This window comes from Theobroma cacao, chromosome 8, assembly GCF_053813885.1.
Source record: "Theobroma cacao isolate CCN51 chromosome 8, ASM5381388v1, whole genome shotgun sequence".
In the NCBI taxonomy this organism is placed as follows: domain Eukaryota; kingdom Viridiplantae; phylum Streptophyta; class Magnoliopsida; order Malvales; family Malvaceae; genus Theobroma; species Theobroma cacao.
In genome coordinates this window covers 7,419,652-7,434,235 of record NC_142646.1, presented here as the reverse complement: position 1 = coordinate 7,434,235, position 14,584 = coordinate 7,419,652, and the positions used below count along the sequence as shown (strand labels likewise).

General features: G+C 29.1%; 1 protein-coding gene across 1 annotated transcript; it reads right to left on the bottom strand.

Annotated features, from left to right (window-relative positions):
• Nucleotides 1–11,219: 11,219 nt before the first annotated feature.
• Nucleotides 11,220–12,330, bottom strand: LOC18592443 (uncharacterized). Its single transcript, XM_007019195.3, has one exon. The coding sequence runs from the start codon at nucleotides 12,279–12,281 to the stop codon at nucleotides 11,376–11,378; it is 906 nt and encodes a 301-aa protein (XP_007019257.3). The 5' UTR covers nucleotides 12,282–12,330; the 3' UTR covers nucleotides 11,220–11,375.
• Nucleotides 12,331–14,584: the final 2,254 nt, after the last annotated feature.

Below are 14,584 nucleotides of genomic sequence, written 5' to 3'. Positions count from 1 at the left end.
TTTACTAGCCTATGCGATTAACTTGTTTAATCATTCTCAATGAACTACCTTTAGAATGTTGTTCACAAAGCAGAAATGATATTGTGTTTTTTCTACAAAAATATTTCACTTGTTCATCTAATCATCATCCACAAATTGATCATCATTGCTAAAGGTGGTTAAGTCGCATTTATATCTTAATTTTTTATCAACTTTAGAGTTAGTAGCAAAAACATAAGCACATCAAGCACAAATTGGAATAGCAGCTAAACAAATTCAACAACAGAATAAAATAGTAACACAAGCATATTAGGAAAACATAAAGTAGCATAACGTACCAAATTAAATGAATAATAATCAAGTAGGATAGCAATAATCAAGGTTGCATGCAATAGATGAATATCAAACAAGAATAACACATTAGTGAAAAATTTCGTGAAATAATCTAGCAAAGAGTTGGTCAAGGATTGCAAATTTTTTTATTTCATTAGTTTTTCTTGTTTAGGTTGGGATCGATGGAAAAGTTTTCATAATAAAAGCTCATTGTAACTAACCTCTAAATAGTGAAGTATTCATCCTTAAACACTCACCTGAAAAAAAAAAAAAGAAAAAGTAATTCAAACCATTGCATTAATCTCAATACTATCTTTTTGCTTAACATTTTACATGATATCAGAGCAGTTCAGTAATAAGATTTAATCACCTTTCCAATATACTTTTCTTCTTCATCTTATTTTTGTAATACTAATCAAGAATTAACCTTTTATCAAACTTCTTCCTCTAATCGCCTTTTCTACTCCATCTCGATCAATATTACAATTCTACTATCTTTTACTTCTATTTGATATGAAATTCTTAGCTTGTCTATACTCAATCTACAAATTAATACTTCTACTCTACTTTTACTTTTATTATTATTCTATTGCAATCTTTGTTTCTTTTTTTATCACCTTTCAAATCTTAACTCTTCTCCATTAATGGCATCATCTAAGTGTCCATATCCTTCAACACTCAACATTAGTAATTAGTGGTATTTATTCACCTGAACCGAACAATTTTTTTGTTGTGGAAAGATCAAATCTTAAGGTTATTGAAAAAAGCCAAGGTATGTTGGGAATAATTAATCACAGTTATCTTAACTAAAAAATTTTAACTTCATCTCAAATTTCAAAACTAATTCTAGATTACACGTCTTGGAAGAAATATGATTCTTTTTTTAATAAATGGATTACTAGCCCTCTATCAAAAGAAGTGCTTAGCCTTGTGGTTGGAAAGGCTCTCGTTGATGCTTTTGCTCAAGAATCACATAAAAAGAAATTTTATCTTCTTCAAAGGCGTCATACTCACAAGAAAAATAATCTTTCTATCTCAAAATATATCATGAAGCTTAAATTAAGGCAATTATGGTTACTTCTTTGCCTTAACAAATCAATCAATGATCAAATAAAGTTGTTCAAGTTACTTTAAGGACTTAACCATGGCTATGAATCCTTTTCCACAATGATGATAAAGCCATCTATCCCTTTTTTCAAAGAGATTGTCTTTCTACTCTAAGGGCATGAAATAATAAGATCAATCAATTCAATTGAAGGTCTTGGCTCCCGTAATCAAAACATGATCTTTGTTATTTAATTTTTTCATCACCATCTAGGAAGAATAAATTTTAACCACAAATTCAAATCATCAGTTTCTCGTCATAAAGTCATGGCTTTCCTCAAACCAATTAATTTGCTACCAAGGTCATATCCTCAGTACAATGCCTACTTTACTTGTTGGTAATAAATCTCTTATCAAATAAGATCAAGCAAGTCATGTGTTTTGCCTCTGAAATTGCTTGCAATGTTGCAATCATCTTTATTACATTGATGTTCTTTCACAAACCTTGGCAACTCTTAGCATTTCAAACATCTAGGATGGAGCATAGCACCCAAATGTAAGAACCTCATCACATATGAAAGTTGATGCTGTTAAGCTTGATGATCTTATTGAATATAAATTACCTTATAACAATAATGGTGGGAATGGACATATATACTTTAAATTGTATAACTTACAACTGTTCAACAAGAAGTAATGTTTTCAACCAGATTTTGAGCATGAAAGACTAGGAAATCCTCAACTACTAGTAGCTAGTATTCTAAAACAACAAAATTTTAATTTCTAGTACTTGTAAAGACAATAGACACATTTACAATAGTTGTCAAATGACCAAAGCATTTAGATTGCTTTTCTTAATAAGTAATGAATCATACACTAAACCTCTTTCATTATGATATATGGGGAAAAGCATCGGTTTTATCACATTTAAATTTTAACCAACATGTCATTTCCTCAGGTGAATGCACACGTCTTACATGGTATTTCCCTTTAAACAAAAATCTAATTGTTTACAATCCTTCATTAAATTTAACAAGTATTTTGAGAACTAATTTGACCACAACAATAAAATCTTTTACTTTAATGGAAAAAATGAGTTTATTGTTACCAAATTGAATACTTATCTATCAACTTATGATATTAATCATCAAATGTCATGCCTTAATACAACTTAACAAAATGACTTTACATAAAGGAAACATAGAAACATCATTGAGCTTGGCTTAACTATGCTACTTCATGGAAGGGGTCCTTAAGAACCAATGGAATGAAGCTTGTGCAATTGCTATATGATTGATCAATTGACAGCCTTCTAGAGTACTAAAATGCAAAAGTCCATATAAACTACTATTTGGAAGACAACCTATTTACTTATACTTAAAGATATTTGGATGTCGATGCATTCCTTATTTAAAAACCAATGCTAAAACCAAAAGTGAACCAAGGTCACTATTAGGTTAATTTTTTTGGATATTGTGAAGTGCACAAGGGATTCAAATGCCACTATCCATCTACAACACTCATGTACATCTCCTGACATGTGGTCTTTGATGACGTTACATATTCTTTCCAAGAACCAAGTATTATCTTTTCAAGTAACTATTCTAATTTTGAGGTTACCCTCTTTAGTGGCTTAGGTGCAAGCATGGCATATCCTACTTCCAAGACACCTCACAGACTAAATTCACAATAACTACCAACTATAGTCATATGTGAGCATTAAAGGTAAAATACTGATAAAATTATACCTATTCAGAATAATCCATTGAAAGATACAAAAGCATTAGGTGAACATTAAAGTTAACACACTAATACAACTATGCTTATTTAGAATAATCCATTGAAAGATACAGAAGTGCATCATGTCACATACTTTGTTTAACCTAACCTACAATATATATGATTCAAAAGACATCACAACCACATTTTATTCTATTAAATCAATTACTACACTTAACCTTTAATTAACATGCTCTTGTTCTCACCTCATAATTTAGTTAAATATCACCCTTCACCTGATGCCATTGAATTATCCATTGACATTTCTTCTCCTATTCTTCAACTTGAACCCACACAACCTTCAAATCACTTTAATGCTCACATCATGATCACAAGATCCAAAGTTGGAGTCATTAAACCAAATCTTAATTATGTTTCACCAGCCTTTGCATTCATGGCTCAAATCTCCTCCGAACCTAAAACCATCAAGCATGTTATGCAACAACTTGGCTAGGTCAATGCTATGAAATAAGAATTTTTACACTCAAAGATAATGCCACTTAAGACTTGGCACCAAGGATTCCACATATACATGTAATTGGTTGCAATGTATAAAACCAAACTGAAATCCAATGGTTCACTAGAAATATTGAAGGCTAAACTTGTTGCCAAAAGATATTCCCAAGTTCAAGATCTAGGTTTTGTAGAAGTCATCTCTCTTATTATCAAACTTGTCACCTTACACATTGTTCTCAATGTTACTTTGGAAAACAATTAGATGTTAAGAATGCTTTATATATGACCAACATTATGGGCCTAACTACATTAAACAACCACCAAGATTTCAACACAACACAAAATTAGTTTATGTCTACAACTTTAAGAAGGCCTTGTATGGACTTAGACAAGCTCCTTGTGTCTTTAATCATTTTAGCCTTTTCCTTTTATCACTAAGTTTCTTTTTTATTAGGCATAACTTAAATGCCACTATTTATTAACTTGTTTATGTAGATGATATTATATTAAGTGTGAGTGGTCTTAGTCATTTAAATAACTTTATACAAGAACTAAACATAGAATCGTCTATAAAATATCTTAGTTGCATTCATTACTTTTTTCACATAGAAGTTCATTAGTTTTCGTAAGGTTTATTCCTTACTTAAGCCAAATATGATTTTAAACTCCTTGAGAAAGCTCATATGATCCCACCTCTACACCAAAGCCTATTAAGATTCATCTCAATATTGTAGCATCTTTTGAAAATTTACACATCATCATAGCATTATTGGTAGTTGGCAAAACTTAACTTTCAGTAGACCATAAATTACAAATAACCTCAATTATGGTTCTTACTTTATGCATTCTCGTATACACAATACCATTTTCAACTTGTTCAAAGGATGTTAAGATATATTAAAGGCACCATCACTTTCAACCTTTATCTCACAATCCTCTAGTACTATATTCCTACTCATATGTAAATTAAGCTGGTTGTCCCTTCACTAGATGTTCAACTACAAACTATTATACATTTCTTGGAGAAAATTGCATATCTTGAAGCTAAAAAAAGCAATCTATAGTTGCTCAATCTAGTGTAGAAGAAGAACATGGTGCTCTAGCCTTTACCATAGCTGAACTTAATTTTATGTCTTGCATCTTACAAGATCTTGGAACCTACATGCCACAACTGGCAATACTTCTCTATGATAATTTATTAGCTCTTCATAAAATCATCAATCCTTTCTTTCATGCTCAAATCAAGCATATTGAGATTTATTATCACTTTGTTCAAGAATAAATGGCTCTAGGTTATTTTGTCACCAAATTTGTTCCGTCCATTAAATAATTAGTTGATTTATTCACCAAAGCTCTTTCTTGTAAGATCTTTGAAGGTTTTTGAACCAAATTTGGACTATGGAATTCTCCTGTATGTCCAATTTGAAGGGGATTGAAGAAGCACAACCTTGCTTAAATGAAGCAAAATTAAACAAATTAAACAAATTAATCAAATTCAGGGTTAATGGCAAAAACTACATTAAACACAAACTCGATTAGTAGTTGAACACATTCAACAATAGATTAGAGTAGCAGCATAAACACAAGCAAACATTAAGCAGCAAAACATACTAGATTGAATGAAAAATAATCAAGTATGATACTAGCAATCAAGGTTGTAACGGCAAAACATCAAACAAGAATAACACGAGTGCAAAATCTCTAAATATAATTTGGCAAAGAACCGTGAAGATATCAGTCAAGGATTGCACATTATTTGATTTGATTATTTTTCTTAGTTTAGCTTGTGACTATTGGAAAAGTTTCCATAAACAAAACTCTTCACTTATTGGAAGTGGCTTATAAATAATGACGTGTTCATCCTTGAATAGTTATCTTAGGAATAAATGTCATGTCCTGAAACCGAGACATAACATAGGCAAAATACCTTGAGACTATGCCCCAAAGTAATACAAACCCTTTCTATCTATCATTCATATAAAAGTCTTCAATTGAAGTCATATTGATAATTATCTTCTTACATATTTGAATTATAAACTATTACAACTCATCTAATGTTTATCTTCTTACATATTCGAAACATAACTATTACAACTTTTCTAAAGTCTTCAAATATTGTAAAGTAAATCAACTAGAAATTAAAGTATCAATTACACATAATAGAGTTTTAACATATATAGTAATGTCTTCACATTAAAGTAAACTTCTTAAATTGTTCTATTAGCTTCCACACTTCTAAAGCTCTCATCTCTAGTCATCTACAAAAAATGTAAATAAACAAATAAGCAACCACAATTCGACAAGTAAAGCCACACACACGCTTTCTTAGATCAAGCATTATTTTAAATATATCATATAGATCATTTAAGAACATTTCAATAAAAAAAGCCATCAAAATAGTCAAAGATTCATTTTATCCAAAATGAATAATTTCGAAAGTTCATAAATCATTGGCCATCAAATTTCATTCTTAAAATATCGTTCAAGCAAACCATAGATTTAATCTTTAAAACTCATAGTTTCATCATCTTTAGCTATTAACACTACTATAACTCGTAGCAAAAATCGTGTAGACAATATCATTCTCATGATCATTGCTAACTATTATAACCCATTAGTATGGTCATATGCTAACTACTGTAACCTGTTAGCAAGGTCATATGCTAATTGTTGTAACCTGTTGGCAAGACCATATGCTAATTAATATAACCTGCTAGCAAGGCCATATAACTAGTTTTCATGTTGATTATCTCACTTCCTATGGATCATTTTGTAGCTCTTATAACATTCTTTAAAAGATAATCAAAGATTTAATCGCATTCACAAATCAATCATCATCATATGAATAAACCAAAACATTTGAAAGTCAATCTTAGTCATATGAATAAATCAAAACATTCATAAATCAATCTTCATCATTTGAATAAATCATAACATTTGTAAATCAATCTTCATCATCTAAATAAACCAAAATTTTCGTAAATCATTCTTCATCATATGAATAAACCAATATTCACAAATCGATTTTCATCATATGAACAAACCAAAATAAAAAATAATCATATACTTGACGTTGTTTTCATATATTTAAAATAGTGAAATAAAAGGTTTACTTCATTTTATGAAATATACATATACGATATTTTCGAAAACAAGCATAGTGTGTGAGGATATACTTATCTTACTTCGCTCTAATAACTTTCTTTCTCCCAAAAACAATCAAAAGTCTAATAACAATCATTTAAACATGTTAGACACAATCTAACTCTCTATAATCTAATTATCACTTGAAACTAGGCAAAGTAATCCAAAATCTCCTAAATAACAATTTGAAAAGCTTGCACACCACTTGTTAAAACAACTATACCTTAAGCTACAAAACTTGAAATCAAGATTCATTTAATGCATTGAAAATTATAATTAATAGACTTTCCATCTATATATAGCTCAACACTTAACTTAGTGCTAAAAAGTTACATAAAATTTTCAAAATTGCCCCTAGCATTGCTGTTGGCATTTTGCACAGTCTTTATAAAAAAATTTCATATTTTAACTAGAAAACTTGGAATGATCTATTTCTATTTGGTTCATTAAAAAATAGACACATGTAGCTTTTCAACCATATATAACTCAAATAGTTAAACTTTATAGATGAATACAGAATTAGAACAGGTACAATACATGAAACTTGGTTCTTACATGCATATTTTCCTTTTTAATTCATAAGAATTTGATTTCTCCCCATCCAACTTCTAAACCAAGCATATAATCATGTTTAAATCTTAAATAATTGATAAAAATAAAATTCAATGGCCCAACCTCTGCTACATCATAAAGATATGTGAAAACTACAAAACTTCTAATTAGTTTTTCTCATAAATTTCAATTCAAATGCTTGCAACTCAATAAGATATTTTTCTTCAATAAAAGAGGATTTTAACTCACCTTCTAAGTATAAATCCAGCTATAGACTTTAATTTTATTTCTTCAAGTTTATTCTTGGAAATCCTCGAATCCTAAAAAAAAGATGCTTGTGAAACTCCCTCCTTAAATTTTCATTTTCTCCACCAAAGAATGTGGTTGCTATGTTTAAATGGGTTATTTATATTAACCCGAGTTATTTTTTAATAAATCTAACCTAAGAAAATAGCATAGACTCAAATATTTTAAAAATAACTTGATAAAAGTCTATTTATCACACTTTAAGACAATATAAATATAGTTCAAATGTCATTTAGGTTGGAGTATCACAATAAAAGTAATTCAAACACTTGCATTAATCTCAATTGCATCTTTATGCCTAATATTCTACGAAATATTTTAATTGTGATTAGTCCATATTCGAATTTCTACAAAATTAAACAAAAACCTATATCATACCCACCTATTGAGCAGCTTATTGATATGTATGTATATACATGAATGTGATGAAATATAATTTATGATTAGCTAATAATACTTTATCAAACCCTTGGAATTTTTTTTCCTCTTCCTTTGGAGTAGACAACAATATTTGGGTCAAATTTGATTATTATTTAGAACTTTTAAAATGCTGAAGAGGACTTTGGTTTTCTTTTTCAGGCGGCATAAGCTTTATCTGCGTGTACTAGAGTTTGAATATATTGATCAACAATATTCGATATGGATAGAGATATCAATCAGAGCAGGGAAAAAACCAGTATATCATCAAAAAATTTCAATTGGATCATAATTATTACATCAATCACTTCCTCGATGGGACTCCCTCAAAGGAGGCCCCCCGGCTGCCTAAATTGCCCTAGAGAAGGAGAACAAAAAGACTCACTGAGGAATGAAGTGTTTTTGGCCGACATGGATATCTTGCAATTGCTTTATCAGTACCTAATACATCCAAACCAACTTCACGTGAAGTTAATCGTCTTATTGCTTTATTTAAAGACAAGCTCTTCTTGGATGGTCTCATAACAACCTTGCCCTACCTGTCCCAATTGGTTGACATACACTAATCACTTCTTTGATTAATGCTAATTATACTTGTTAACAAGCTGTCGGTTCAATTGCATTATATATGCATGCTTTCTCAGCCCGGTTTTAATTTGTTGCTTTATTAGTTTCTTAAATTTATATTTGATGCAATTAATTTCAACTTCGCTGTTGTTACTTTAAAACTTAGTTATATATATAATCCTTGCTTTTGTACGAAACATTTACTCAACCATTTTGATTTGCAGAGGCTTTCCACATCGCTTAATTAGTTGCTTGATGCCCTCATAGCATTCATTATTCTTTCAGTCTTAGAAATCTTATCTGCATTTTACATTTTAAATCTTATCTGTTCTATAATTCTTACTACTTAAAGTGAAGAATACAGTCATATGTTTCAAATGTTAGCCTAAAGAGCTTGCGAAAATTATGGAAATTCCGTTATGGATTAAAATTTCATTCATTAACTCTTTGAAATTCTATTAAGGCATTCTTTATTACAAATACATGGCATTTCATTCATAATTAATGTTAAAAAAAACATTGAGAATATATATATATATATATATATATATATATATATATGCATTATCAATATCCTAATTAATTACATTTTGATATTTGAATAAACTATAACACTATACAAATCCCGAAAATTTTACTTATAATGATTACTTAATTCTTATTCATCTGGATATCCCTATATTTAGTAGGCATGTTTTTCTCATTAGATCTTGCTTCATATTAAGAAAACTGTTTCAAGAAAGCATTTGGTTTTTTTTTTTTTCCCCAAGAAGTTTCTATTAAACAGGGACATTTTCTTTTAATAATATTTTTACCATGAGCCATGGAATGACTAATAACAAGGGAGAGGGGAATGGTTAAGCCCTTTTTTTGGGGAATAGCTATTTTTTGGAATGGATATTCTCAATAGTAAAAAGCAACCAAACAAATGCAACACTACTTTGAAAGAATAAGGAGGGAATGACTTAGTCATTCCCCTCAACCAAATATGCCATTAATAACATATATTACATGTACTTAAATATTTAATTCAATTGTAAGCACATGTATCTCTCATACTTAAATAATTGAGTTCGAATATCTCTTTCGTCATATTAAAAAAAAAAACACATACTAAATTACTATAAAAACTTTAAGTATCAATGTGGGTCTTGGTTTTTCTCAATGATTAAAACCCTTGGAAAACATTAAACGAAAACTCCAAAATAAGCTGAGCGATTGCTAGAGTTTTCATTAAGCATGCCATTTCAGATTGGCTCAAAGCTTCCTCAGGTTTTTCCCCTTATTGCACCAAAATTGGTAAGCCGAAGGGGCCATTGCTGTTGCAATACAGCCAACATATGGCATTAATTTCATTTGTATGCAAAAGAAAACCTCCATTATATGTGTTGTAGATCTTTTAAGTGTCTTATGATCTTTCTTTTCAAATAGTGATGCAACAAAATTCAACTGAGTGGTGTCTATTTGATTCACTTTTTGGGAAGAGTATGGCTGAGAAATAGATAGGGAATCCTTTAACTCTATTTAATTAATGATAGGCCCATCTGGCTAGGACAGGTGACCAACTGTGTCTAATAATGGATTCTACCAAGTTAATATAAATCTTCCTCTTCTCTTCTAAGAAGTTGTTTTTAATCCTTCTATTATATACCATCTTTGGCTTGACAAAATTGCGTTCACCCCTACAAGTCCAAGAGTAAAGGGACCTCTTCCACTTGCACTATACATATGTTCAAATTACTTAAAACAATCTGTATTATTTGGCCTAATTATTGTTATCCTCTCTATTAAAAGAATTTTTTTTTCTGTTTTCATTTCAGGCCAAAATGTATGGAAGAGAAATATGCCAAAGTTGCAAAATTATAATTGTTTTAACCCTCTGTCTATTAGTCTTTATATTTGAGCAAATGCTTAAATTTGGGTAGTAAATCAGCAATTCCAATAATTATGTTTGGAAATTAATTGATTTATAGTGATAAAAATGGGTCTTAACTAATTTAAGCCATATATTTTGAAATATCAATATTTAACATAGGTAGTCAATCAATTCACTAGGCGAAATTTGGAAAAGATATTAATTAAGGAACGACTTTTTATATCTTCAAAATCTTAATTTTGGATGCTACTTGTAATTATATATCGAGCACACTTTGGTTTTACTCTTGTTTTTATCTTCAATTTTTTTTTTCCAGTCTGTCAATTGACCAACAAAGGCCCTTTGTGCAGCGGGCCATTGTCCATTTCCCAGCCCAACTCAGAGGCTGGGAAAGAATAAGGATCTCATTACCCATAAACCCTGACCTGGGCCGCCAGCTACCTCAGACTAAGGCCCGCCTGAAAGTGTCGTAGACAGTTGGCCCCTGCTTTGTGAATGTTTATTTGAGGACACGAATGCTTGTTTAAAATTTTTAAAGATTTAAAGTCAAATTTGTCATTATATTATATATATTGAAGCTGAATTTCTTTTATTCAAAAGGAAAAGGTTCGGTGTTTGGGAACATAAGAGATTGCAAGAGCAGAGCGGTACGTAGGAATTGTGTTCTAACTCTGCCAATCAAAATCTGTCAAAAGTAATAACAATCTTCATTCTTCTATCCTAGTATATGACAAGAAATTTGAGAAAATCAATACACCCCATTCAATCAACACTATCAATCTAGATACTTGATCCTGTTGATCATTTTTAATCCTATCCATAGTGAATATTGTGGACAAGCAATCAGAAAATCAAGCAAAAAAGAAAAATAAAAAAGTGTGAAAATGGAAAATGTTTCAGTATGCATATGCAAGCTCATTTTCTACAGAAAAATGAAACAATCCAAGGAAATATGAGGGTTGTCAATGTCCTCCATAGTAATGGAGTCATTTTCTTGCTGGGACAGGGCTGCACGGAGCGCACTTTCATCGATTTTAGAACTAATGCGGTGAATGAAAGTCTCCCGATTTCTCAAACAAGACTTCAATGGACTAGGATGGCTGATCATTGGACTTGAAGGCCTGAAATTATCCTTTCTTAGAGAGGAAGAAACAGAGTTCAGTGCATTTACCTTAGGGCCAACAATTCGCTTTGATGAGCAAATTTCCTTCGATGTGCTTGCCAATATTCCTCTACTGTAATCTCCAGGACTAAATCTCCTGCTTGGAGATGGTGACCTCAAACTCCTACTTGGCAAATTACATGCAGAATTAAGCCTGTCATGCTCCTTGCGGAAGCTCTTTTGACGCGTCAATGCTGTTGGTGAACTTGACCGCCCTCTTTTCTGTGGTGTAGAGCCCTTCTCCCTTTGCGGGATTGACTGTTTCGCTGGTGCCACAGCTGGTTTAACCGGGGAGCCTAATTCCTGAGTAGGAGATTTAGCAGTGGCTAATGCAAGAGAAGCTTCCTTGATTGAATTAATACGAATTATATGAGGGTTTTCCTTAACACATGCCCACAAGAACTCATTCGAAAAAGACCTATCCTTCGAGCTCAAGACCGAAGCTGAGCTTGAAATCGATGAACATGAACTAGTTGTAGTGTTGCTAAAGGAAGAAACTGAAGAAGAAGAAGAAGAAATGGTAGGTGAAAGAGGCAAAGGGGAAATTTTGTTTGACACAGGAAGGGGAGTTTTTGGAGCTTGTGAGATCACAAGCTTGTCCTGAACATGACTAAAGTCTTGTATGAAATATTTCTTGGGTCTGCATTTGCTAATGCAAGAACCCATTTCTTGTTGGTTTCTGAATTTTTCAAAGGTACAAAGACAAAAATGAGAATAGGACTATGGGCAGGCAAATAACATCAAAAACCATTTTTATATAGTCTGAGGTACGTAGTTGGATTTTGAAAAAAGCTAGGAAAAGGTAAAGGCTGGCTTTTGCTTTTATTCATGTGTTTTTGAATTTTGGTTGGCCGGGTATAAATCCGTTATGCAACGGTAATTATACAAAAAAGCACTGATGAATGCTTGCTTTTTCCACGACTCAAAAACTTTAAGGTGCACTTGAAACAGAGAAATTGTCGCGGCAGTTTGAACTCAATACATCAGTTCCCTTTGGAGCAAAAGCTGCGCAAAGTGTTGAATAAGGGCTTGACCATCTTTAACCTGTTCAAGTTGTAGACTACGGGTAAGGGTAATAGTTTGGGTTTTAAGGGTGGCCAAGACATAGCACGATTTCTTCGTAATATAAAAAAAGTATTTTGTGAGAAGATAATAAATTATAAAAGAATGTAAATATTATTATATAATTTGGTTGGTTTCTATCAGATTAAAAGTAAGAATTGCTATTACAATTTATTACAATGTTTAGTTGCAAAAAATAATTATGAAATAACAAAGAAATAGATGATAAAAAGATAAAAATATTTTTTTTATAATATATGATTATCTATTTTTATTCTATTTTATTTTTTAAATATTAATAATTTATAATTTATTTAAAATAATCATAATTGATAATTTAAATATTAATATTTTAATTATAATTTAAATATTATTATGACTAAAATACTAATAATGTTAATTAATTATAGAATTTTAAATATTAATTTTCTATAATACATAATTAAAAACTTAAACTTTTTATTATAATATTTGATTATCTATTTTTATTTTCATTTATTTTTAAATATTTATAATTTATAATTTATTTAAAATATTCATAATTTATAATTAAAATATTAACATTTTTAAATATTAATATTTTCTTTAAATATTAATAATTTTCTTTCACTTTTAAATTTAAAATATTAAATTTTTATAATATATAATTAAAAACTTAACCTTTTCATTACAATATATCATTATCCATTTTTATTTTATTTTATTTTTAAATCATAATAATTTATAATTTCTTTAAATTGTTAATAATTTAAATTTTAAAATTTTAAAAAAGTAATATTTTATTTATAATTTAATCATTGATATTTTAAAATATTAATATTTTATTTATAATTTAACTATTACTATGATTAAAATATTAATAATTTTAATTTATTTTCAATTTTAAAATATTAATTTTTTATAATATATAATTAAACACTTAAACTTTTTATTATAATGTATGATTTTCTATTTTCATTTTATTTTCTTTTTTAAATATTAATAATTGATAATTTATTTAAAAATTTAATAATTTTTAACTTAAATATTAACATTTTTAAATATTAATCTTTTATTTATAATTTAATAATTAATATTTTAAAATATAAATATTTTACTTATAATTTAAATATTATTATGATTGACATTGTAATAATTTTAATTAATTTTTAAATTGAAAATATTAATTTTCTATAATATATAATTAGAAACTTAAACTTTTTATTATAATATGATTAGCTATTTTTATTTTATTTTATTTTTAAATATTAATAATTTATAATTTATTTAAAATATTGATAAACTATAATTTTAATATTTTAAAATATTAATATTTTGTATTTAATTTAAATATTATTATGATTAAAATATTAATAATTTTGAGTAATTTTTAAATTTAAAATATTAATTTTTTGTAATATATAATTAAAAGCTGAAACTTTTTATTTTAAATTCTTTTTCTCTTTTTTTCATTTTCACTTATAAAGGGCATTTTTGTCTGATTAATTTTAAAAGCTATTACCCCACCCATAGAATAACAAATACCTTGGGTGGGGTGAGTTGGGATTAGCTAATCTATGATTTTGGCTAATTTTAAAGAATAGAAGTTGCAGGGGGAATGGCTATTCCTTTACGCTATTGGGCAACTAAACAAAGGAACAAATATTCTTTGGGAATAGAGGAGGAATGACTTAACTATCCTTCCAACTAAACATGTGTATGAAATGAAAGAAATCTAAACCTAAATTCGCTTATAGTGTTATCAATCTCAATTTTGTTCTAAATTTGGGATCAATATAAGAGATTTAGTTCTATAACATTATTACAATTTGAATTGAACAAAATTTAGGATGATTTGAAATAAAATTGTGCCACAATCATCAGTATTTATAGAAAATTCAAGCTCAAAGTACTTTAAGTCATTCTTA